The 27937-nt window shown below is 37.3% G+C and overlaps 1 protein-coding gene across 1 annotated transcript in view; it reads right to left on the minus strand.

Annotated features, from left to right (window-relative positions):
* Positions 1–6349: 6349 nt before the first annotated feature.
* LOC150083598 (protein vein-like) overlaps positions 6350–27937 on the minus strand; it is a 335175-nt gene continuing 313587 nt past the window's right edge. The window contains exon 6 of the mRNA XM_090378538.1: positions 6350–6440. Coding sequence (XP_090234664.1) covers positions 6373–6440 — 68 coding nt within the window. The 3' untranslated portion in view covers positions 6350–6372. The remainder of the gene's footprint in view (positions 6441–27937) is intronic.

Raw genomic sequence — 27937 nt, forward strand, 5'->3', positions numbered from 1 at the left:
CTGAAACATTCAAGGACAAATTCCATTGAAACATGTATGATTCAGTCTACCACCATGGGGATGGAACTTTCAGGGTAAGCACAAAAGATACATAATTTTTATGCACTTAGATTTGAGAACAGCTTGAAATGCTTTTTACTCTGTTTGCCAAAGTAAAATATCATTAAAACTCTCCTGATAGTTTTGAATTAGCTCTGCTTTCATAATTCCAATTTGAAATTAAGTTAAAAACAGCTGCAGCCAATAAATACTTTGTTTCTTGCCAGTCGAAATATACTTCACTGTGGTAAGTATCCCTAAAACACATTAAGATCATCTAAATATTCATAAGTAAGACGTATATCTCTCCTGTTCTCTTATGACTTCTTGACATCCTTAGAATCATCTGAAGTAGAGAAGGAAATCTTCTGTTCAAACCATGGTGAAATACTTTAAATCTCAATAATTTATCCCTTGCAATTTCTTGTAGTTATTAATTAGATACCTAGTGTTTGTTTTCACAATGCATATGGAGAAAAAGGCAATAAACTTCTTCCTATAAATATATATATAATTTCTGTAATGTAGAATGTTTATAAAGCTTCACTGGCTTCAACTGGCAGGATGAAGAATAAACATATATGATCTGAAAAGAAAATAAGCAGAATTTACTTTGAGTGAAATAAAACTCCTTAAGATATTAAGCAAAATTAATTAGAATAACTGTTGTTGTAAAATGTGTTTTTTAAAAACATTGTATATTCATTTGATGCTCTCATTATATAAGATTTGATCTGAAAAGAACTTTTCACCTTCCCCTATGACAAGTAAGCTAAAACTTGCATGGGAAAACTGATATATTATTATTGTGTTGTTTCTCAAAATATTCCACCTCCATCAAATAGTATTTTTCCCTATGCTGAACATTAATTTCTGAATTTCATCCAAAATCTGTTCTTTAATACATAAAACAAATAGTAGTTAGTAGGCAAAAGGATAGGTCTTGGGGGAGGCTTTTTGGTTCATGTTTACTTAGTAAACCTGAGACAGTGTTTGTGCAATTTGGATTTGCTCTGTACAAGGCTGTCATAAAATAAGTAAATCTGCAACCATTGTCAATCTCCTGCAAGATGGAAGCCTTCTCAACAAGTTGTGTTGAGGGAAATGGACCATAATCTGCTATGCTGGTCCAGTGCAGGTTGGCAGATCGACTGTACAGGAATACCTCGCATAGCGCAGTTAATTTGTGCCAAAAAATAACGCGCTGATTGAGGTATTATTAGTATGTATTTTAATGTAATGTATTCCGACAATTTGATTATATGGGTCAAGTTGCAAAAATATATAGGTGTTTGTGTACTATAAATTGATGCCCATGAAGTTCTTGCAAAAAAAGAAACTAAAATGATTAAAATGAAAAATACTACAGTACAAATGATTTTTATTGCAGTATGTACATACCAAAAGAATATAAGTGAAGTATGTACTGTATTTTTATTTTGAAAAATAACTGATCAGCTTAGTTTTCACGGTTTTTTTCTTCTTTTTGTCTGCAATACATCTCTTTATAACATCGAATGTCATTTTGCAACGCCTGCCTTACTTTCATACCTCGCTTGATGTTTGGATCTAGAAGAACACTCAGCGGCATTACATTTCTTCTTTCCACTCATATTTGTGTATAAAGGTAACATTTTTAAAAAATAATCTTTAATAAAAATACACAGCAAAAAATTTTTTGTACAGCTTATGCATACTCAACAACCTCAGCGCTCGGAATCTAGAGTGTTTACTAATGTATGAATGCTAACAGAGGCCGTATTTAATGGGAGTTGCGACAACAGTCAGTGTGGCCTTGAATCCATAATGCATTGGCCTACGTGCTGGTATTATAATACATACATATACAGTATATCAAATGTATTGGTGTGTAACACAGTTTTTTTTTTTTTTTTTTTCAATTTGCAAACTGTTGTTTTCGAAACCACGCTATGCAAGGTATTCCTGTATTCAGCAGTAAGGGGCTTGAACCCCAGTCTACTCAAAGAGCATATGCTATTGCACATAGGCCTCATAACAACATTTTCATACACAATCATTGCCATAGTTGGACACTTATCCCACTGATGAATGAGTGAATGGATATTCACTGAAAAAGAAATCATGATAAAATGACTAGAAATAAGAAGTCATCTCCACTTGTATAACATCATCAGTTGCAAATGTTTTTTTTTTACAGATATTTTAGGGGCCCAAAGAAGCAACAGGTTGATGGGAAAAAGTCTAGATTATGTAATGGATGTGCCAAAACCTCCCATCCATACAATTTGTGTTGGATATGCATTGCATGGCACCATCAGTACACCTTTTCTGCTCATGAAGTGTTAATCAAATGATGAATTTCTGTTAGTATGCTGCCTTTAGCATGGAAAAATCAGATGACAGAATTCAATTCAGTGTTTGATCATGTTCCTGTCATTGCCATCAAATTAGTACCAAGTAGGGTTTACAATACCAGCATCCCAGTAATTTTTTTCTGATATTCAAATACTTTTATTGATACTACTTTGAAGCCCAATAAGTCCTATTATTATAATCTTAAATTATAAGAGGAAACCTCCTACCTTTTTAGTAGGACCGTAATTCTCTCGACACTCAATTGCAGATGAATGTATTATTATATGAACCCACCCAACGTGCTTAGTCTTAAATAAATCAAATTAAAATAGCTACTAATTAAAATCAAGAATTCAATTCCCATATCATACCAAGTGCATCGAGAAGAGCCATGGAAAGTCGGCAGCCACCAACCCCCCAAAAAAACCAACCAATATCACATGCTACCATGAGAATTGAAAAACAATTGTTGTAAAAAAAAATCTTAAAACCATGAAACAAACAAATATTCATCAATTCACAAACAATAAAAAGAAGTTGTAAACGGTTTTAAAGTTTAAATTGTTTGTGAATTGATGAATATTTGTTTGTTTTGTGGTTTTAAGATTTTTTTTTACGACAATTGTTTTTCAATTCTCATGGTAGCATGCGATATTGGTTGTTTCTTTGGGGGGTTGGTGGCCACCAACTTTCCATGGCTCTTCTCGATGCACTTGGTGTGATGTGAGAATTGAATGCATGATGATATTAATTAGTAGCTATTTTAATTTGATTTATGTAAGCACATGGGGTGGGTTCATATAATAATACATTCATCCGCGATTGAGTGCCGAGAGAATTACAGTCCTACTAAAATGGTAGGAGGTTTCCTCTTATAATTTAAAATTTTATTGATATAGAAACTGGTTTTTCAATACTAATTTAAAAAATAATTGTTTATGATTTATTCACATAAAGGTTATACGATATATGATTTATTCACATAAATCAACAACAATAAATCATTAATATTACTCAATTTATAACTGAGGGATTGTTACATATACACAATACAAACGTAACGGAAACCTGAGAACATCATGAAACTCAGATCTGGTTTCCTCACAAAGCTTAAACATCAATCCCTTTCTTTCATTACTACGGATATAGTGCTAAAAAAGTCAAAAATGTAATATTTTTTTTTTTATTTTTGATTAATTTTGAATTATTATTAATTTAAATTAATTTTATATTTACAGGCCCAATGTCTTCATAGAACACAGAAAAGGAAGTGATAAGTCTTCAGTGTGATTTTATTATTTGATAGAATAAGGTGGTCAGCTAACTGAAAAAATAAATTGTGGTAGGGGATCTACAAGTGGGCTCTATATGCATTTGAATAAAATACAAGATATACATTTAAGAAAAACAGATGTACCAGCATCTAATTTAGAGAATGATGAACATGAACTTACTACAAGAGGCAAAGCCAAAATTTTTTTTGATTGATTACTTCAAGAGCGATAAAAGAGAAAAACTGTCAGAAGTACTGACTGGTATGACAGCTTATGATGGCTTCCAGTTCCATCTTTTCTCTACTTCTGTTGATATCAGAAAAGGATTGATCACAACAGGTTTTAGTGATTTACCCAAATTGCCAGTAACCATTAAAAAAATGGTATTGGGTTACACTGGTCATATTTGAAAAACTATAGTAAATGAAATAGTTCAACTTAAATCAGAAGGCAAAGATTTAGTCTGACTTTTGATGAGTTAACATCAGTACGCAATAGACTATACAGTAAACCCCCGCGAATATCGCGGGTGTTACGTTCCTGAGAAATGCTGCGAATATCGAGTTATGGCTCCCATAGTAATAAAGGGGTTCCATTCAAAAGTATGAAATATATAAGAAAAACTAGTCTAAAATTTTGTCTATGTATGTATTATATGTACCTTCATAATATGACTATGTACATAGACAGTACATAGTGAAATGCAAGCATATGGCATCGAAATGAAAATAAACAATTTAATATTAAATGTAATATTTATTAGAAATTTCAAACCAATGCCTTTGCTAGCTAAAAAACTTATCCCGCCAGTGCTATCACCAGTTTCGCTAAAGTGTTGATAAAGGAGTTTTGCCTTTTCATGAATGATGAGTGAACTTAATGGAATTTTATTTTGTGTTCGGTCTTCTTTCCACAGATTTAAAGCCTTTTCCATTTTTTCTAATTTAACATCACGAGTTACAGAGCAAATTTTTGAAGCAATTAGCTCGTTTTCATGGACACTACGGCGGATTTTTTCTTCCGATTTCTTGATTGATCGTACCGTTGACTCATTGATTTTATAATGTTTTGCCACTGAGGAGACATTTTCACCATTAGAAATTTTATCTAATAACTCAATTTTATTCACTAATGTCATCACCTTCTTTGATCTTTTCACATTTCCCTTGTTATTTGTAGCCATATTTTTGTACAGGTTAGAAAGAACTTGTCCACAATAAAGTCACTTTCTTCCATTAACACACTTGAAAAAGTCTGTTTTACACTGCAAACCGGTAGATTTATCACTTTTGTAAGCATATCAATTTATAAATTGATAAATTTATAAGCATATAAATTAAAAGCAAACGACGAAACCTTCCATGACAAGCACATAACACGTACTGAACAAGGATTAGCAAGAAACATCCATGCTCGCGATTTTGTCACCCCTCTCCCACCACCCACTGAGTGCTGTTTTGACTGGGAAAGATAATTTTAGCCACGTCCATGTTTTTTTTTTTATGGCAGAAAATGTTCACGGTGATTGATTTAAATTTCACATTTTTTTTTGGTTTCATTTTATATTAAATCAGCGACTGCGAATACAGATACCGCAAATAGCGGGGGTTTACTGTATTTAAATATAAATGTTTACCCTGTTGGGGGAATTTTGTGGAATATTGGGCTAATGAGTGTGTACAGTATTATCTCAGCAGAGAATTTCTTAGAACTTGTAGAGAAAAATAAATAAATAGGTGAATACGCTCTCTGTCCTTCTAAAAACATAATTTGAATAACTGATGGTGCATCACCTATGACCAAATTTGGTAAAGTAATCAATGCCGAACAGCAGCTTTATTTGGTTCATAGTATACACTTGGCAGTAACAGACTCACTTTATAAGTCAGAAGTAAATGAAGAAAAATTCTGGTATCCCAGTTTCATAAATTAAAAATACCAGTATTAAGATTTTGACCAGTATTATGAGCCCTTAGTACCAAGTGCATACACATATATGAAGTGCTCTTTATATTTTTATTTGAATGGCTACTCTGCCTAAAAATTCTCAATAATTTGAATTATAGTGAAAGTACTTTATTTTGCAATTAACAGCAAAGTGTTCAATATTTTTAACTAGGGCATTTTACAGAAACATTCCCTCATTAGTGTAAATTCTTTGTTAGTTTATTAATTTGTCTGAATTCACTTAATTTGTAAGTTAGTTCCTTCAAACTCAGTTACAATTCTCATAACTGATTACAGATTCCTCAGCGCCTCCGTGGCCAGGTGGGAAGGAGCAGCAGTGCGTAGCACACGCTTTTTGATTAGACCGGGGTTCAAGCCCATCACTACCAAATACGGCGGATGCGGAAAGGTCAGGAAACGACCACCGCATATTCCCGGAGCAATATGGCCTTAGTTGCTAATGCTCCTAAAAAAAAAAAAACCAAATAACAAATTCCTCAGTAGGCTGCCAGATAACTGATACAGTTAACCAGCGTTTCTTTTTGTTCTCTCTTGAGTTCAATGAAAACTGCAAAGAAATGTATATTACAGTTGTTGATTTATTATAATTAGTTTTATTTTTTTCAAATTTCTCTCATAGCAATTAATACGTGATTATCTGTAACAGAACACAGACTGAATTACAATATTAAATTAGTTTAAGGATCATTCAGTAAGAAATATTTTAATGTGTAGCCAAATTTGATAATCTTGCTTACCTTGCATTCATAATGCATTATTTTCCCCAATACAGCTGCAACATCCTTGTTGTGGCATCCAAGTCCAGTGGTACACGTGGAACGGCTAAGAGAAAATAAATCTTATCAGAATAAAATTTACTACCAGTAAATAGTCTATGTATATAACAAAATTTCAATAAATATTATTATATTAGTAATAACAAAGATAAACCTAGAATAGGAAATAGTATTAGTATAGCCATATAGTGCAAGAAAGCCACAGGCTTTTGTTGCACAGGCCCAAAAAAAAAAAAAAAAAAAAATTTTAAGAAAATACAAATTATGCACTTCCCTCCTCATGTAGGTAACTACCCAGTTGACCTTTGAATTCCTTCAAACTGTCAGCCTCAACTACCAGTGGAGGCAACTTGTTCCAGTAGTCAATTCACTAGCCAAAAGAATACTTGCTACAATCTAGTCTAAACCTCTTCCCTTGTAATTTGAATTTATGGCCACTTGTTCTGGAATTCTCTATAAAAGTGAAAATTTTGCCGCCATTCATTTTACTAACTCCTCTCAGAGCCTTATAAACCTTAATCAAGTCTCTCTAAGGTACCTGGTTGCCAAGCTCTGCAGCTCACATAAGTCTTTCCTTGCACAGTCTGCATTTGCCAATATCACTGTGCGAGTTGCCTGTCTTTGGGTCTTTTCAAGAAACTCAGTCTTTTTTTTTAGATGAAGTCTCTATACTTGGGCACAATATTCCAAATGTGGTCTTACAATTGCCTTATACAGTGGGTTTATGACCTACCTATCTCTACAGGATAAGGTTTGACAATTCATCGACAGGACACCATGGGCTCTCCTGGCCGCCTGTTTACACTGCTCAGAAAACTTCATGTCTGCCCATACCATAACTCCCAGATCCTCTCTTCCTCTACAGTTTTTAATTCAACCCCACCAAATATATAATTTATTTTTGGGTTGCTATTCCCTAAGTGTAAGATTTTGCTGCATTAAAACATAGCTGCTACTTTTCTGACCATTCTTGAAGCCTGTTCAAGTCGTCCTGAAGGAGTGCTGCTTAGCACTGGTCATTAATGACTCTCCCAATCTTTGTCATTTGCAAATTTTGATATCATGCCCTTTATCCTTTCATCAATGTATGCAGTTTATGAAAATCAGAAACAGTGGTTCAAGAATCAATCGTTAGCGGACTCCGCTTCTGGACTTACACCAATCTGAAGAATATCTGTTGATCACAATCCTCTGCCTTCTGCCATCCTCTTAAAATCTTTCCAGTAATCCAAACATGTTGCAGCTTATACAATAGCCTCTCATGAGAGGCTATTGTATAAGGCAAAGTCAAATGCTTTGCTAAACTCCAAATAAACACTATCAAAATTTTTCCCTGCATTCAGCTCATGAGTAACTGTATCAATAGCACACTAGATTAGTTAAAAAAGATTTTCCCTTAACAAAACCATGTGCTATACTCAGAATACCATATCTATCTAAATGTCCCTGGATTGCACTCGTAATTATAACTTCTAAGACTTTCCCTGCCACTGAAGTCAGACTAATATCGATGGTTCAACTGTTGATGACCCTGCTCAGGTAGCTAACAAACTAAATGAATATTTTGCATCTACATTCACACATGAGGAGTTATTCAGGGAGGGGAATGCCAGAGGTGTATTAAATCCTGATAGTAAGCTAGACTATCTTGTAATAACTGAGAGTAAAGTGGAGCAGAAATTGTTGAAGATAAACATAAGGCACCCAGGGTGGATGGAATCTATCCAGTTATATTAAAGGAGGCAGCAAAGGAAGTAAGCAAACCCTTAGCCATAATTATGAGAGCTTCCTTGGACTCAGGGGAGGTACCCATGGACTGGACATGTGCAAATGTGACCCCAATCCACAAAGGAGAATCAAAGGGCGACAAGTAATTACACGCCACATCTGCGATGCTTCTGTTTCAGGGAAATTAATGGAGGCACTGGTTAAAGAAGCATTGCAGGATCATCTAGACAAGACTTCAGTTATAGCTCGGACACAGCATGGTTTTGTCTTGTCTGACCAATTTGATTGGATACTATGATGTGGTCACAAAAAGAACTGGATGCAAAGAATAATTTTGATATCATATATTTGGATCATAAAAAGGCTTTTGATACTGTTGCACATGGAAGACTGCCACACAAACTGGAGCAGTGTAGCATTGGAGGCAAAGGGATGGTTGAGTGGTAATCAATGGACACTGCTCTTCATGGGTTAATGTTATTAGTGGAATCCCCAAGGGTTCAATGTTAGGTCCATTGCTGTTTTCTGTATTTATTAATGATACTGATGATGGTATATCAGGCTTAATGTCCAAGTTTGTAGGCGATACGAAAGTCGGCAGGGTTGTTAATCACTAATGACAGTACACTGCTGCAGCAGGATCTAGAAAAGTTGAGCAGGTGGGCTGAGAGGTGGCAAATGAAGTTTAACATTGACAAATGTAAAGTACTGCATATGGGAAGCAGTAACCCCAGAGTAATGTATCAACTGTGTGGTACTACACTGACAGTGGTAGAGAATGAAAAGGACCTGGGGGTAATTGTGCAGGCAGATATAAAGTTTTCTGAGCAATGCAGATGGTCTGCAAGAGTAACCCCATGGTGTCTTGTCAATAATATACAGGAATTTTTCTAGCAGGGATAAGGAGGTGATTATCTCCTTGTATAAGGCAATGGTCAGGCCACACCTTAAGTACTGTATACAGGTCTGGAGGCCTCATTTTAAGAAGAATGTAGAGCTGTTGGAACGAGTACAGAGAAGGGCAACAAGATTAGTGAATGGAACAAAGGGTTGCTCTTATGAAGAAAGGCTTAAGTTTTGCAAATTACAGTGTCTGGAGACTAGGCACCTGCAAGATGACCTGACTGAGGTGTATAAAGCCTTGAATGGTTTGAGCATGCTCAATGCTGATAGCATTCTTCCTTTTTTGTTATTTGTTGTCGCATCAGCTTCTGTGGCCATAATGCACCTCCCAAGGTTTTTGCACTATTCTGATCCATGCCCAAGGCAGGATACGAACCCGCGACCTTTGGGTTGCTAAGCAGGCACTTTACCCACCTGGCTAGCCCGGTCAGCAGGATTCTTCCTCTTGCTCAGAATAATCATCTGAGAGAGCATGAATTCAAATTGAGGAAAGACAGTTGTAGGATGGATGTGCAGAAGTTTGCCTTTAGCCAGAGGGAGGTTGATTGCTGGAATAAACTTTCGTCTGTCGTAGCAGTTAGCTTAAATAGATTCAAGGCAGAACTAGCAGACATTTGGAGGGAGTGGATGGGTGAAATGGGAAGGTTTTTTTTTTTTTTTTTTTTTGGCTGGTGCTATATAAGCTTGCTTTCTTGCATAATGTGCCTTTACTAATGCTAATCTGTTACTGACTTCACTCTTACAACCAACTTTATGTATTGGCGATACATTGTCACTTCTCCAATCCAAAGGAATCTCTCTTGAGTCCAATGATGCCCTTATAATTAACCTCAATGGTTCCATACACTCTTTGGCTGTCTCCCTCAAAATTACTGAGTATATGCCATTGACTCCAGGAACCTTACTTGCTTTTATGCTTAAATTTTTTTAACAAACACTCATCTGTAATTTCATATAGCTCAAATTCACTTGCACAACCTCTCTAAGGTGAAGGATCTTTGGTCAGTAAAGACTGATGCAAAATACCTAATCAATTCATCAGCTGGATTATAAAAGTTCCGTTTAGCATTCACTGTCATACACTCATATAAAGTTATATCATTTATAACATTAAAAATCAGCAATAAATATTCAAAATTGTTCACTTTTTGATGTCACCTTTTATTTTCACTATATTATGAACACATTTGTGAAAAGACCATTTTTCTTATATTAAAAAATGTTATAAATTATTTTTATTTTATTTGTGAGTTTTGATTATTGTCTCTTCATGAACAAAATTCCATGAAGAGTAATGTCCACCGATTACCACTTGCTGCCTACTCTCACTCAACCATCCCTTTATCCACAGCAGCAACTTGCCCTGAATTCTGCCCTGCTCCAATTTGTAAAGTGGTCATTTACGTGCAATAGTATCAAAAGCTTTCCTGAAATCCAAGTATGAAGATTATTCTTTGCATCCAGTTCCTTTGTGACCACATCATAGTAATCAATCAAATTGGTCAGACAAGATTTTCCCTTAACAAACACATGCTGTGTCTAAAGTACAATTGTGGTCTTGTCTAGATGATCCTGTATTACTTCTTTTACCAATTACTCCATTATTTTCCCTGGAACAGAAGTTGCAAGAGAATTATATGAGATTGCACGAATTGTTCAGTTTTATTACAGGCAGATTAATGCACAATTCAGTAGTACAATATTTGCCTATGTTTAATCTAATACTAAAAGTTAAAAATAATGCTAAAAACTAAAACCAATGTTAATACTTAATTTGCCATCGATCCATTCATCCACATGAACTTTCTTACATCATGGGCTTTGAGCAAAGAAATGACCTCAATACCCCTGTGATCGTCTAGGTTTCAATCTGGGAGAATGAAACCCAGATGGCAAATATAAAATATGAACTATTTTTTTTGCTGATCTCGATGGTGAAATCAAAGTTCTGCAGAAACAATTAGACACCCATCACAGGCATCTTGCAAATCTCATAGAATGAGAATTGCCTGGAAGAAAAGTTTTTGCTCACCTGGGATCTGCTAAGTGCCACAAAAAAAAAAAAAAAAAAAAAAAAATGAATGTCTCATGATTCATAGTATACCCAATTAGATTATATTAGTGAGCATAGTTGACCTTCCATTGCTAGTATGGCATCTGTCAGAAGCCATACTAGCAACAGAGGGTTAACTCTGCTTATATCACACTCTCCGTATTCAAATTCTGCATCCCTGATGTCGGAATGTCTCCAATATCCGTATAATGCCCGCATCTGATGATTTAACCAGTACTTTAAATTTATTTGCTATGCGTCTAGTATTAGTGTACAGCTGTGTTTACTCTTAATAACTCTAACATAACCCATGTATTTGCTTATTCCATGAGGACCTCCCAACAGGTCTATAATCCCTGACACTTTGCTTTCCAGGCTACTGCATGTTTCAACAGATAGAAATGGTGCAAGATGCACTTACCCCTCTGCCTGCAGCTGCTATTAGTCTGTGTATCCCTGAAGCTATCAGCTTTCTGACCCACCTGACATTGACTCGATAGCATCAGCAAATATTCTTGCATCCCTTCTATTTACACGTATCCCAATCCTGTAAAAACAGTCTTTCCTGTACAAGCACAGACCACACTGAAAATTCTACCCCATACCCTTGCAGTCTCTGCAGGGCCAAATTGATTGGCATGGCTCTCACTGTATACTCCCTCCTATCAGGTCAGACACTTTCAAATTTAATCCAACTTGCAACTTTTTCTCAACATTACCATGTAATTGTTAAATAAATCCTCATCTCCTATTCTATATCATTAGTACCAATATGTAAAATATCACCTTTTGTTCCTTTAAAAGATAGCTGCTCTAAGCCATCAACTTTTGCCCCAGGCAGATTCTAAACCTATTCTATCTATTCCTTTTATAAAATATTTCCCACTTTCCTGACAAAGAAGTCACCTGGCAACAGCTACTTCCTGTAGGATCAGCAAACTGCTGTGAGGGATCTCATTTTAATTTCTTCAAGGGCATCAACCCTGTTTTTCAAGCCTTCATATAAGCTATCACAACTTACTTGGCAATTAAGCCACCCACAAAGCAAATATGATATTCACTTCGAAATCACTGATGATAATACTCTAAGTTGTAACTTACTATTTTTTAAATTAAAAAATAGAGAATGATGAGGTCTGTTATAACTACTTATTGAACAAAATTTATCACTTTTAAGTAATTATATAAACAGCTAAATTTTCCCACTATAACCACCTTGCTACCTGGGAAAGCAATTCATAAGTGATGTATACATTCCAGAAATATCCCTATATTCTACAAATAATCCATATCTTTAAAACAATATGAATCAAATTTTAAACTGAAAGGAGTAACCAAACAATTGAAGAAAAATTAATACCACAATGGGAATGGTTATAGATTATCAGGAAAACAAGCTTATGTAAAGTATACCATTGGTCTGTAATGAGATTAATTACAAAGATAGGCTTAGGAAGATTTTTTTGATTTTTTTAAAAAATGAATTCTTTGTTTATTTGAACAAATAATTCTTTGCTATCACAAAGGATACTACAGGGAGGAAGAGATTCAGTATCAATGACCCTAAGTAGAGCTAAATGAATTGAACAGGTTCTTTGCATCTGTATTTACACAATTTTTTTTTTTGTTTTAATCATTATTAATGTATATATGAATTCTGCTATGTGTTTGTTTTTATATTTACTCCCTTGTACTAAATTTATGCTCCTAGCCTAGTGCTGTGATGGGCTTGCTGTATTTGCAATAAATGAATATTTATTGTTTTAAAGGAGACAGGCTGTTAGTCTAGCTAATGATTACTTAGAAGCATGGTGCAAGTGCACCACCTTTGCATTTCGAAGTAACACACATTTTTTAATATTTTCAGTAATTTATTGAAACATTAAAAAAATACAAGTACTTTCTCCCACCGATCACGGAACGTTGGCACGGCTGTACACATAAATCAGTCAAACTTGACTTAATTAAAATATTGCATGTATTCGAAAATTTGGTGAACAAAATATTCTGCTGGCACCCATGCTTAGAACTGTATGAATTTGATAATGGGACAAAAGCACACAAGCATAAAGAGCCAAAGATATCTCCAATTATACCGAAAGAAACCATTATGGAAGTCACTAAATCATTAGTTAATCAGGTTAATGCTTATTCATCTGCAATTGCAGCAAATTGGAAATATGCAAATGACTCCCCATACAAAAATAGTTCTAAGAGTGATCTGGGAAAAAGAAGTTAAGGAATCTATGCCTGAGAATGGAGTCCAGGCATTTGCTCTTAACACTATCTTCCCTCCCCGTGCCCTTCTTCACAGCCCCCATATACTACTAAAGGTTTCACATCATTTTCTCCTGGGTCTGCCCCGGGGCACTCCCAACTGACCTTCCCATTCGGGCTTGCAACATTCCTGTTGTGAATGAAATGAGGCTATCCAGTGAGTGTCCTTTTGACCTTCCCTCCCTCTGGCTTTACAAGATGGGGATGTCTATATAGTGCTCACTGCTATCCTAGCCAGGCTCCCTGTGCCCATGGACAAGCTGGGAGACTGCTTCCTTGGTAATCATGCCTCCTGGTAGCTAAGTGGCTAGATGAACAACATAACTCATGATACTTGACACATAGTGGACATTGTTATGTGCTGCCAGTAGTTCCTGCAAACCGCACTTAGTGGCACTGTGAAAATGTTAGACTTCAAAGCTCGATGAGTAAGTTTTGTTGGGTACCCCGAGTCACGATCATCTGGCCATTTAGTTATTGGGAGGGGCAATCACCAAGGAAGGTACCTCCCTATCCATGAGGAACCAGGACAATATAGGGACTTTTACAAAGCTGGGCTTGCTCTGACCAGGATAAGAGCAGAGGAAGCCTAATGAGAGGAATAAAACAGGACAGAGAAGAACAGATAAGATAAGGGGATGATGAGAGAAAAGACTACCCCCTGGCAGTGAAAAAGACTAAACATAGAGGGGAGTGCCAAGAAAAGGATGGCAGGGGAATGCCAGAATGGTTACAGTAATCATTGAACATCCTGTTCTGGAAGGGCTCCAGAATCACCAAGGAACTGAGCAGAGTGGGAGATCTCACAGAAGGTAGTATTCTTTCAGCAGGGTGGAGTGAATGAAACAAAAGAAGAGAGTCTGTGGTATGAGGAGTCAAGTCCACAACCAGCCATCTGACCCAGGGCAAACCCTGGGTCACTGCTTGTCTTCATGAATAAACACCACAGTCTGGTAGATCAGAGCTTGCTGGCAAAATATCCTACCTGGAAGGACAAAGTCCAGGTCTGCTGAAAGAGAAGGGTGGAGTTCTAAGAGGAATTCCAACAAATGATTCTGCCTTGTAATGGCAAAGCCAATGTGAAAGTTGGTGTCCAGAGTTATAGTGACTGTTTACATGATATGTACAGCATGCAAAACAGTCACAAAGAAGGAAGGCTGTGGCCTACCAGATCCCACCTGGAGAAGGGCTTGTCATCTGGAGGGTGTGCAAAGCTGGCTGTTCCAGAGAATGATGTTTCACTGTCTCCAGTTGGAGTTATTTCTCCAACAGGAAAATGACCATCTCGATCTGGTTTCATGACATTTCCAGACCCATCCATCACCAGGGGTTGCCTCCAATTTGATTGTGTGCCCATCGCCGTGGAACATGGTCCTCAACGAGCCACCATACAGGGTTGAAAGCACCTTAGAAATCAATGAATACTGAACAATGCCACTTTTACATATGTAGAAGTGGCACTCTCTAAGATGTTAAGGCAGTGGTTTTTAACCAGGGTGCCACGGCACTTTAGGGCGCTGAAACAACATTCCAGGAGTGCCACATAATTTGGGTTAAAGTTACTTAAACTTATTATTTTTAATTTATACGTTTATTTCAGTATAAAACGGTGTACAGTATCTTTTTAGTTTTGTGGTGATCGATAATTGATGTTTACTTAGTACCTATATATATATAAAGAATAAAATTATTATATACTATATATATATATATATATATAATAATTTCATAATATATAATTTGTATTATGAAATGTAATTTTTATAATTATATTATTGTAGTAACTATCATATATATTTTTTTAATATCACAGAGAGGGAGAGAGAGAATCGGATCTAACAGGCAAAAAATTGAGTAGGGGTGCCGCAAAATAAAATAAATTAATTAGGGGTGCCGTTATGAAAAAAAGGTTGAAAACCACTGTGTTAAGGCATGGTTGGTGGAGCAGCCCCTTTCTTCAAGCCAAAACATGGCTACTGATCACCTTAGCTATAGAATACTAAAGACTCAGTCTGGTAATCAGGAGCCACTCCAGCACTTTCCACAAGATAGGGAGAAAAGCAATGGGATAGTAGGCTTTACATCTGGTGAGTATGGGCTTGGCACACACACCCAGGCGCGCGCGCTCTCTCTCTCTCTCTCTCTCTCTCTCTCTCACACACACACAGAGTGTAATGCAGAAATTTTTTTTTGGATGGTGCAGCAAAAACCTCAGGCTTCCTTGCACCAAATGGCTAATATAATAATATGGTTCAGATTGGTTGAGTGGACCTTCAGAGATGCATTGTAAAGAGCAATAAGATGTAAGGCCAGAGATGCTAGAAAGCCTCACCTTCAGTGAGGTCACCACCATGCACCTGCCCTTTGTTGATGCATTTAACTGCTTCTTCCTCCGTAGTGAAGGGTGGTTCAGAAAGTTTGGTAGCTACTGTTATCTTGAATGATTTTCAGCTGGCATTCTATGTCGATAGCCAGATTGTCCTGAACAATAATGTCATCCAAGCCAACGCCCATGGTAAAAACTGTATCCATTATCAACCCACTGCAGGATGGAAGCCGCCTCAACAATTCATGCTGAGGGAAATGGACCGTAATCTGCCATGCTGGTCCAGTGCTGGTTGGTAGATCGACAGTATTTAGCAGTCAGGGGCTTGAACCCCAACTCAAAGAGCGTGTGCTACTTGACTCCAGTTCCTGACCACTCGGCTACAGATGCCCATGGTATTGCCCCAAATACTGGTGTTTAAATAGTTGATAATAGCAGCACTGCCAATCAGCTGTTGCAGATAACTTAGTAGACAATACCCCCAGGGATTGGAATTCCCTTCAGAACGAAGGTTTTTTCTGCTTTTTGTGGTATATGGCATTGAAGTACTGGTGCCGTGGATTCTTGAATTGCAACTCTATATTTGTTTGGATGAGCTACATGTTCTTCCCTTGTGGGTAGCACAGTTGATAGAACCGCTGTCCTTCCCAACACCAGGTGGAAAAGACCTGAGTTGAAGTCCCATCAGTGGTAAGAGGAATTTTTATGGGCGTTTTTCACAGCAGCTAAGTTAGCCAGTCTCAGGTGAAGTTAGCATGGTTTTTATCTCCCGGAAATTCGGGTTTTTTGTCCACAGAACACACTCAATTTACAGACACTATATACCATGCAACGTGGCTTTAGATACTGATGTTCTTACTACCACACCATCTACATGTTTTTTGTAGCTCCCTGTGAGCTCTTTTCACTCATTCCTAAGTTGAGTTAGCTTGGAAGGTCAATGTGGGATGCTATGCAGGTTGTGTTTCTCTTCATTGCAATTTTGAGGCTTGTAAAAGGTTTTGGACATAGTGAGCCTTGATGCATCAATAATACCCGAGAAGTCAGTAGATGTATTGCCGACCGGGCTAGCCAGGTGGGTAAAGTGCCTGCCTGGCAACCCAAAGGTTGCGGGTTCATATCCCACCACGGGCTTGGATCAAAGTACTGAAAAAACCTTGGGAGGTGCACTATGGCCACAGAAGCCGATGCACCAACAAGTACAAAAAAAAAAAGTAGATATATTATTGTTATGACTGTGTTGACAGTAATCTGTCCACAGTGGCAGCAACTCTCCTGCATTAAAAAAATTTTGTCCCAACTCACTCATTTTCACTCTCTCACTCAAAGTACAAAAACATGGTGTTGGAGCCCACCTTAGCAGTTTCCCATAACTGCTCCATGATTGTGTGCCAAATCATACTCTTCTTGAAGAAACGGCCAAATTACTCGTGAAGTTTGCTGTGAACCCACCCAGAACAGTAGTATGTAGGTATTTAAAAGGATCAAAAGCATCAGTGACATTTCCTATAGAAGTCAACTAAACTAAACTAGTATATTAGGGTCACCCAGTAATTTCTTACATATACCCATTATATATATAGTCCAGTCACAATATTATGACCCCCCCCCCCCAATGCAGACATCACACATGCTTAGTGAATCATACAGCACACGTGTCAAGTTCACTCACCGCAAGCATATAAGGCTTGATGTTTGGCATCCGTGAACATGGCAACAGCCTCTGTCATGGTCAAAGCATGCAACCTATCAGTCCTGGAAAAAGGTATGATCATCAGCTATCGGGCCAGTATTTCTGCAACAGCAAACTTTGTGATATGCTCACATGCTGTAGTGGTGTAAGTGTATCAAGACTGGATGAATGGGGCAGTTTTGAAGACCCAATTGTGAAGTGCCATTGATCCCAGAGGTGAACATCAGCTGAAATTGTAGGTCAGGACCGCTCAACATGCTACTGTTGCTGTTCTGGCAGTCCAAATGAACCGTGGGGCCACCAGAAAGGTGGCCCCACGGTTCAACATGACAGTGCAGCGAACCCTGTTGCGCATTGGGCTCCGGAGCAGACGCTTGGTGACAGCACCCCTGCTGACGGCCGTTCATCACAAATGGAGTCAATTTGCACAGCCATACTGACACTGGACCCCAGCTGAGTGGCAATGGGTGATCTCCAATGAGTCACGGTTTCTGCTCCTCCAAGTGGATGGAAAGTGGTGTATTAGGTGTGAAACCTTTGAGAACACACACAGACATGATTGTTGGCAGAAGGCAGGCTGTTGTTATGGTCTAGGGAATGTTTTCATGGCATGGCTTGGGTCCGCTGATACCTCTGGAGGGCACCCGGAATGCAAATGGTTACCTATCGATCGTCGCCGATCAGGTACACCCGTACATGTTCCCTAGGGGCAATGGTATCTATCATCAAGACAGTGCGTCATGGCATGTCAGAATTGTCCATGAGTGGGTTTGAGGAGCATGACAAAGACTTCAAGCTACTTCAGGCCACCAAATTCTCCCAGATCTTAACCCAATTGAAAATCTATGGGACCACCTCGATTGACACATCAGACAGATGGATCCTCCACCAAGAAACTCCAGGGAGCATTACAGTCTCTGCATGGTCACAGATACCCAAAGCAACCTTCCACAGACTTATTGAGCCCTTCCCATAGTGGCTGGGCTGTGGTGCATGCTGTGAAAGGTGCATATTCTGGATACTAGGTAGGTAGTCTAAATAATGTGACTGGACCCTGTATTATTGTGTTCTCTGGCCGATTTGCCGGACAAAAAAAAAGTTTCTGGAGGAAAACCTTGCTACTAGGCCTGAGATCGACTAACTCAGCCATGGAGTGAAAAAAGAAAAGCCCATCAAAGTTCCTCGCGTCATCGACGGAATTCGAACCCGGGCCTTTACCACCCGTTGTGGGGAGGACAATACCACTGTGCTACCGGTGCAGATAACAGATGTCAACTATGGGTATTCAAACCAGTATTCAGACATAAGACACACCACGGCATATGAATTTAAATATTTGGGTGGCCTTAATATACAGGGTTTTTTTTTTTTTTAATCCTTCAGGTGTGCCAAGGTCAAATGTTATTCACTTCCATCCTAGCTAGAAACCATAGGATGAAATTGGCGCTTTGTTGGGGATCAGATGGAGTTAAATGATACAGCATATGGATATGTAAGGAAACCATTGGAGAAGGAATCAAAATATTTTGTAGACTGTTCCCCATGGAATAGCATTAGTGACTGAGTGTGCATTTCGTGTAACAACATTGGCCACAACAATTTCGCTTTCCTCAACATCGATTGCTGCCGTTGGGGGGGGGGGAGAATCCTCTGATAGGAACTACACCAAGTACTAATGTCTTCAAACAGCGTCATCATTTTTCACAAAGATTTGGGACTGCGCAAACTGTTCTTAAGTTATTTTATTTTTTAAGATGGTACTCCCAAAATGCAAGAAAGGCAGAGCTCGATCTTTAACTTTAAAGTCCCACGTTGACATTTGCTTGGTACTGTAATTACATCCCTTTTCATAACATGTGCATCACTGTTTATGTTGTGGGATATACAGTACTTTTCATATCGTCGCATGCAGCACAAAGTGTATCCAGGTATCACTTTTTGGAACCAATGTTTTTCTACCTTCATTTTTCCAGTCTGAACACTGTCCATTCCAAATTCAATTTCTAAACCTTAGTAAACATGGTTTTCCCATCTACAAAAGCCCAAAATAACGCACTGCAATTATGAAGTGAGCCATTTTGGAACTTAACTCTAGTACATAATTTTAATCTTGTGCGTGTGATAACTATAAGAAAATAACTCATGAAAGGAAATAGAGTGCAGTGAAAAAGAAATCTAGTTGGTATTATGGACCAGGTACACTGCTTAGGCAAACGAACCCCACGACCATAATGTATAAATAATAATACTTTTTTTTTTTTTTTTTGATTTGGTAGTTGTTGGCGCATCGGCTTCTGTGGCCATATTGCACCTCCCAAGGTTTTTTTTTTTGCAGTACTTTGATCCAAGCCCGAGGCGAGAATCGAACCCGCGACCTTTTGGGTTGCCGGGCAGGTACTTTACCCACTTGGCTAGCCCGGTCGGCAATAATAATACTATTTACTATTACACACATATTAGTAATATTAATAAAAATGAAAGCCTTAAACAAGTTCAAAATATTTTGTTTCCTGATTGTTTCAAAATAAGTCTGCATAATATATCTATTATACGAGGACACACAAAAAGAAAAAAAAAAAAAAAAGAGGAAAATACTATTTAGCCAACTCTGACGTTTAAACGCGTGCAAACATTGGATCGCTTAGAAAAATCTTTTCGACAACTGCATTTTATTTGAGGAAGTTCAGTTTTCACTGTCTTGTGCGGACTTCCTCATGCTCGAGTGTTTTCTAATTTTTTTTTTTTTTTTTTTTTTATCGTGATAAGTCCAATGAAATGAAAGAAGTAGCGACTAGAACCTCAGCCTCTTTTTTATGTAAATGTTAAAAAACTGACAATTTTTAAAGTGAACCTGACTTCTTTTTTTTTAATGAAAATTAAAGTATAAAAATAATCAGTAAAAGCGCTAACACACACATACATCTTGTATCGTTATTCTATCTATCGTTATTTAGAATAATTCTGTAGCAAGTATTTTTCCAAGTAAATTCAAGATAATTACGAGAATAACAGAGAACGAAAGTGAAAAACAATTTCATTTCTGTTTTGGACATTGTTGTAGGAGTTGGTTATCCGCTATTAAGATTAAAAGAAAATTACAGGAAAAATAAACAATGTCCATCATAAAGCTTTTTTTCCTCCCCCCTTCAACTCTTTATTTTTGTCAGTATCAGTCTCCCAAAGCAAACACAGATTGCTTGTGAGGGGCTTCTAGTCTGCCGACGCCATCAATTAACCGATGAAAGGTTTACGTGCTTAGTTAAGTGTTCTAAATGCTTTAAAACATTTAATAGTTTTAGTGATGCCCTTCCATCTGTGAGTCATTTCTAACTGGCATGTCAACTTCACCATTTATCATAGTATGTGTTTATTTATATTTCATGCTCGTTCTACCCTTACGATTAGTTTAGTTTTTTAGGGTTTGCATTAATTAACGTGATTAATTAGCTGATGATTACCTTTTTATATGTGTTTATGCGGCGCAACTTCCTATGGTGACGCGCTGTTTTGCATGTTATAGTGATACTATGGCGGTTTTCAACATGTTAAACTGAAGGTCTAAAGTGATCACCCCCCCCCCCTCCTCCTCTATACTATTTAAAATATTTTTCATCGCGTTACAACAGCGTCATATAAAGAGACACTTGTTACCTTTAATTTCAGGTGAACAGGAATGCCGGATCTCTTCCAATCCGCATTCGCAGCAGCGCAGTTGATAGCCTCGCTTCTGTATCACACCGGATGGAAAAGGCTTATTAGATTCGATGAATGGTTAAAGTTGAGAAATGCTTCCCATTTGGTTGGGAGAAACTTTGCGCTTTTATCACATCATGGTTTAGGAAGAGTAGAACGGTTTCTAACTCTCGGAAACTCGATCATCCTACAAAAGTGGTAAACTTACCATAGATTATATGCAATTGATAAACGATGTACTGATATCAGATGGCCTTGGGTTAAATTAAGAAAAATAGCAGCAAAGATGACTCCTTGTGCTGAAAACGACACTGTTAATTTGTTCTAGACGTATCAATTCCCATTTCTGAGTAAGGACTAACGCATGCTTGGAACAGGTTGTCTGTGCCTGCCAATCCTCTTGGTGGACTGATGTATAGGAATTCATTGCAACCATTCTAATCGAGATATTTTTTTCACTGAAGGTATCGCTTGAGTGAGACACAATATCATCCATTAAAAGCCAGAACCAGCTACCCTCTTCAAAAGAGTGAACATAAGGATCAAGAATGTCATCCCAATACTCTACTGACAGTGATTCCAGCTTACCATTAAACTGCCACCTCCAAAGATCTTTTCTGCGGTCAGCGAGATGGAATCTGGTTCCCCATTTCCTCTAAATGTGGCGAGAATCCGATTGAAGATTATCTCGGCACATCACTTTTTTTATTATTATTATTTTCTGTTAGCTTGAGCACAAATTATGTTATTTGTAATTCTGAATCTAGCCTTCTTTAGTGGGGGAGGTAACAGCACAGAAAAAATTTGCTACGCAGAAGCAAAACATACAAGAATATACTTTTGGAATGGGGATAATTTTCGCCCATCTCCGTTCCCACTTCTGTCAAAACCAGATGGTTCTGTTGCCACATCAGCCAAAGATAAAGCTGACCAGCTAGCATCCTATTTTCCTTCCAACTCATGTATTGATGATCTTGATAAATCAGCTCAAACCATTCCCAGTACACTCCATTCAATACCACCTGTGGTCTTCCGTCAAAAGGACGTCAGGATTTTTGATGAATCTGATGTTAAGAAAGATAAATCTGATGCTAAGAAATACCAGGTCCGGATGGTATTTCTCTACTTGTTCTCAAAACCTGAGCTCGTGAACTTACTTTTGTTCTTTGCCGCTTTTTTCACTTCCTTATTCCAAAGGTGTTTTTCCTTCTGCTTGAAAATTTGCTCATATCCAACCAGTTCCTAAAAATGGGTGACAAGTCCCTCCAATCCAATTATCATCCCAATGCAATTACTTCTCTTTCTCAAGTAATAGAGAAATCAATTAATCGTCAACTCAAACTATCTAGAAACATTCCATCTGATCAACGATCGCCAGTACGGATTCCGTCAGTGTCGATCCACTGGTGATATTCTGGCTTATGTTATCCATTTATGGATAAATTCAATGGAAAATTTCGTTGAAACACAAGCAGTTGCTCTTGACATCTCAAAGGCTTTCGATCGTGTTTGGCATAAAGGTCTTCTAAATAAGCTTCCATCCTATGGTTTTCCAACTGTTTTTTGTAATTGGTTATCCAGTTTTCTCTCTGATTGCTCACTGAGGGTGATGGTAGATGGCTCTCTGTCTTCTAACTTCTCCACTAATGCTGGTGTCCCCCAAGGTCCAGTTCTTCCCCCACTATTTTCCTCTTGTATATTAATGACCTTCTTCCATTCACTGGAAATCCTATCCACAGTTTTGCTGATGATAGCACATTGAAAAAAAAAAAAAAAAAAAAAAAAAACGCATAAAAAAAATATATATATATATAATGTTAGGGTAAATGAGTACACTACCCATATATTTATTGGGTCTGTAAATTGCGTGTGTTCTCTGGTCTATTTGCCTGTTTTGCTGGACGAAAAAACCTGTTTCTGAGGAAAAAAACCTTGATATCTACGTGTGAGACCTACTAACTCAGCCACGGAGTAAAAAAAAAGCCCATTAAAATTCCTTCCGTCAATTTTTATTATATCGACGGGATTCGAACCCGGGCCTTATCCACCCGGTGTGGGAAGAACGGTAACGATACCACTGTGCTACCAGTGCAGACAGTCTCATCTCTAACAGTCTCTCTCTCCACTGTCTCTTTTAGAGGAACATGTTAATTAGTGATCCAGAAAAAAAAAAAATTGTTTTCCTGCGAGATTAATTTGCCACATTTAGGCAACAATAAAAAAAATTACACTCGTAGTTTTTTGTGCTAAATACTTTTTGACCATCACTTTAAACTTACATATTTTGAAAAACGGACATCACATACCCTTAGTCCTTTGTTTATTGCTAAACAAGCAGAAAAAAACATATGAGAATATAATTATTAGTGCTTTTGAGAGAAGTGTAAAAGCCGAGGTCTTGATTTTCATCTCTGTGAAGCTTGTTTCAGAAAAATTAAACTCGGTTTAACGTCAATATAAAAATAGTGACAGCGAGATCAGCAAATAGTTTAAGTACACAATCATCCAAAAGTCTTATCCTCTCTCTCTCTCTTTCAAGTATGCTTAGATATTAATGGTCAGCAACAGAATCATCTTTGTTTCAGATGGGTGAGGAAACTCCGGTAGCGTAGGACAGCTATGAGTGTATGAAGTGTCACGGTCACGCAAACGTCTTTGGCCTTTTGATTTCTAACTTTATCGGTGGACTCCCCCAAAGTAAAATATCATTTTGTTTCATTGTTGTCAATAATTGAACGTTATGATCGCCAAACAAAAATATTTCTATCCTGCGTTCAAAATTTGCACTTCCATATTTCAAAGTTCGCAAATTTAAAATAATAAAATTAGCCTCTCTGACTACGCAATCCGCTCGAAACATAATCGATTATAGACTCGCCTGGTGAGATCGGCAAAAGGGCGTCTTTGAAGAAAAACACTTCGAATATGTGGGTTGCAGAGCTTGGAAACTAGGATCCAAGGATTAACTGAGGTGTTTAAGGTCTCTGAGAGGCATAAGCAAAATGAACGAGGACGAAATTTTCACGGTTATAAATGATTCTAGAACAAGGGACCATCATTTCAAGTTACGGTGGGAGGTGTTTAGACTGGATTGCAGGAAGTTTTATTTTAGCCAATGAGTTATAAATTACTGGAATAAGTTACCTACATGGGTGGTAAGAGGCTGACAGCTTGGGGAAATTCAAAGGTCAGCTGGATAGGAGGGAAACGCATAGGTTGTTTATTTCCTTTTCTCTTATTAATTACTTTAAAAATTTTCTTATTATTATTATATTTTTTGTTATTTTATTTTAATATATTTTTTTTTTTTTTGGCCGGTGCAGCATAAGCCATAGGCTTATGCTGCACCATTGTACCATGTGGCCATTGCTAATACTAATAAACCTGGCTTCCGAAAGTGCTAGAGGGGGAAGAGTCTCGATAACTTACCTCAGAATTAATGAGGAGTGCGCTTATATATATATACATATATATATATATATATATATATATAAGAATTACACTCGTAATTCCAAAAATATATATATATTTTTTTTTTTTTTTTTTTTTTTTTTGCGCTATGAAAAACTCATTTATATGAAACATCCATCATCTCGCTGATTGTGATACGTGTCACTAGTGTAGGTCTCACGAATGTCCACAGACTATGAAACAAGAGACAGACATTCAACAGGCGCTTCCATGAGATTGGACAAAGAAGTTCCTCCTACACTGACAACATTGCGATGAGGACATAAGCTGCCCACGGCTTAATCAGTATTCCAAAAACCATATTGCTAACACCCATGACGTTCAATTTAAATCCTTCGGATCTCCTTTGGCGATAAGCTAAGTGATGGTGACATGTGAAACAATGTGCAAAGTTACTTGAGATTTCCACAATGTGGTAAGGTTTTCTTCTCAGCTGAATGTGCAATTTATAGAAGTTTCTGTATTTTTTTTTCTGAAGTAAAAGTAACACACATTATTATGAAGAGAACAATCTACTGGATGTCATGATCTGGGCCTCAATCCTTATTTCTTCGATGACCATGCTGAGAGACCCGTTTGTTCCAGAAATCCAAAGGCATAATTTTCTGGATTTCTAGTTCCAACAAGATGGAGGTTTTATCGACTATTTAATCTGCGTCAGGGAATTCTTACATGATGTTTATGGGGATAAGGAGAGGATTAGCACATTTCGAAGCGCCAATTGATTAGCCTCTCATAGCTCCTGATCCCTCCTCCTGCAATAAGACAGTGTGGTATTACTACGGACTCTGTATTCGAGGAAACAGCAGAACGTAATTAAAGGGGAGGGGTGCGGAGCTGCATTTGCACAAATTGAAAATGCTCTAGTACGCAAAATACCCCATAGGACATGGTGCCGGATCCTTCGTGTCACGGAAATAACGGTCTTCATTCTTTAAGTCTCTCCCCCCCTCACTACACACACCTGACTCGCTTGTAATAAGGAACTTGTATACATCTTGTGCCCTTGCACATGATGCCCTGCACTGCCCTATATCCACATAACGGTGCTTCGGAATTAGGGAGGACAAGACTTTCTGACCACCCTGCACTTGACGATTGTTTGGTTTGCCGATTTCAAGTCCTAATAAAGTTGGAAAGTTTTTGCATATGAATTTGCAAAATACTTCCAAAGTAACTAAATTCGGTGACTATTGTAGAACGTTACAATGAAACAGAATTCCTAGGTAACTAAATTTGCTGATTATTCTGCAGGATGTTATATTGGAGAAGATGCTTCATTTCTTCGTGATCTTTGGACTGGACGCTTCTACAGAAAATATTATCAAAGGATAGGAATTTCTACATTCAAGATTTAAAAGTAACGTTTATTAATGCTTATCCAAACTTTTTTTATTATTATTATTATTATTATGATTAAATAATTTCAAAATGAAACCTACATAAAACTAAAAAATTAATGACAAAGTAATAATTAAAGATCCCACATTACTCGAAATTCTGAGGGCAAAGGGCCCCCTAATGTAATGCAATAAAAACACGATCGCGGATTGCAATATTTTCCTCCAATTTTCGCCATAGAAAGAATTGATTAGCCTCTCATAAGATCAGAATAAGAATTAAAAAGGCTTATTCTGATCTTCCACCATCACTTTTGTTCCATCAGTGTCGAATCCACACAGTTTTTAATCTGAACATTCGCGTAAAACGTCAGGGAACAATGGGTCGCAGAAAAACTTGAGGTGAACCCCTGGTTACCCACGCATGTGAATACTCTTTTTTAAATTACCGCATTAAAATGATGGGTCAAAGAAACAGAAGTAAATTAAATTAAATATTTTTAAGTATTTAATTTTCTTTCTCAAGAGTAATAAGGCTATTTATGTTGCTAATGCAATGATATATTTTAAGCGAACGATGAGCAAATTGCAGTTTTGGTCATGTTGAAATGTAAGAGGACAAGACGAACATTTAATAAGGCAGTATTTTGCTGAAGAAAGCTAGCCACATGATTTGGCAAAATATTTTGTCTAATGGATCAAATAAAGTCAGCAATTTAAAATTTAGAAGCTCTTTGAAAAACTCCTTTTAGTTTGATGCATTATACTCTGTACTCCCTTTCTAATTTTGGTTCTTGTTTGAGTATTTCTCTTGACCTTGGCCACGCCTATTGGTCCGCTTTCAGCACACGTGTCGTCAATCATCGCGCGACTGTTGGATCGCCGCCAGTCCGCACCTAGACCCAAAGGCCTGCTGAGCAAGCCACTTTTTTTCTTTCTTTTTTTTTTTTTTCTTTTTATCTCTACTTCCTCCTCCTCCTCCTTCTAAGAAGATGTGATTGACAGAAGCGAAGCAAACTCTTGGTGACGTAAAAGTCAGACAAGACACAGACTATGGAATTTCGACCAGACGAGACAGTGCGACGTCTCAGTGAATGCCGTAACGTTTTTGGCCCACTAGTTTTCACGACGATAAACCGTCTTAGAAGACAAACTATAACATTCGTTGCCAACACACTGAAAGCGTAAAAATCCTTCGTTCTTCCCTTCTTATAGAAGTGTATTTTGTTCTACAAAATGAGCTTGAAGATTGGTATCCTCAATATGAAACGCATTTTTTTTTTTTTTTTTTTGTTCACTACTACTTCACTAACAGAAACATTTCACTTACCAAGATTACCTCATATAGCAAACGTAAGCTTTCTTTTCGACTAAGAATTATGATTTTAACAGTGCTAATTATTTTAAAATAATTATATCTCGTTATTTCTCGCAAAGGCATCAGATGAGGAGGTGGGGGGAGTTATAGGAAGTACTTCCTCCCGGATTTTAGAGAACATTACTTTTTTATATTACCTCATATCTTTTGTTAGATTGCAGAAAGAACCTCTTACTGGCTTTCATAACATAATACAACTACCCCTTTTCTGATGAATTTATCGAACATATTCCTAACGTTACGAAACAACAAACAAATAGTTAACAGGAACTATTATTACGAATCAATTCTCATAAAACGGCAATAGCTAGCCATCAAGTTATTCATTAACAATTGATATTTAACTTCCTTTTTTTTTTCTTAATTTGCTTGAACAGACGTAAAATTTGGTAGTTTTGATATATACATCGAGTTTATGTAATAAAAATATGAGGCAATATTAACTGTCTGACTTTATGGATGGTATCACGTCAAAATGTGCCCATCTCATCTAAATACTTCTACGGGACGTTCCTGTCTCTGCTCACAGCGTTGCTGAACATTTCTGAAATACATAAGCAGTCCAAGCCTGCATGATGATTACAAAAATACTAAATCTTTAAAATAAAAATGCTATTTATAATAATGCCGAAGTGACAAAAAGTGTAAACAGCAAGATATATTGCAATTGTTAAAATAATT

Source organism: Mastigoproctus giganteus, chromosome 7 (genome assembly GCF_048544385.1).
Source record: "Mastigoproctus giganteus isolate SK-2022 chromosome 7, ASM4854438v1, whole genome shotgun sequence".
NCBI lineage: Eukaryota > Metazoa > Arthropoda > Arachnida > Uropygi > Thelyphonidae > Mastigoproctus > Mastigoproctus giganteus.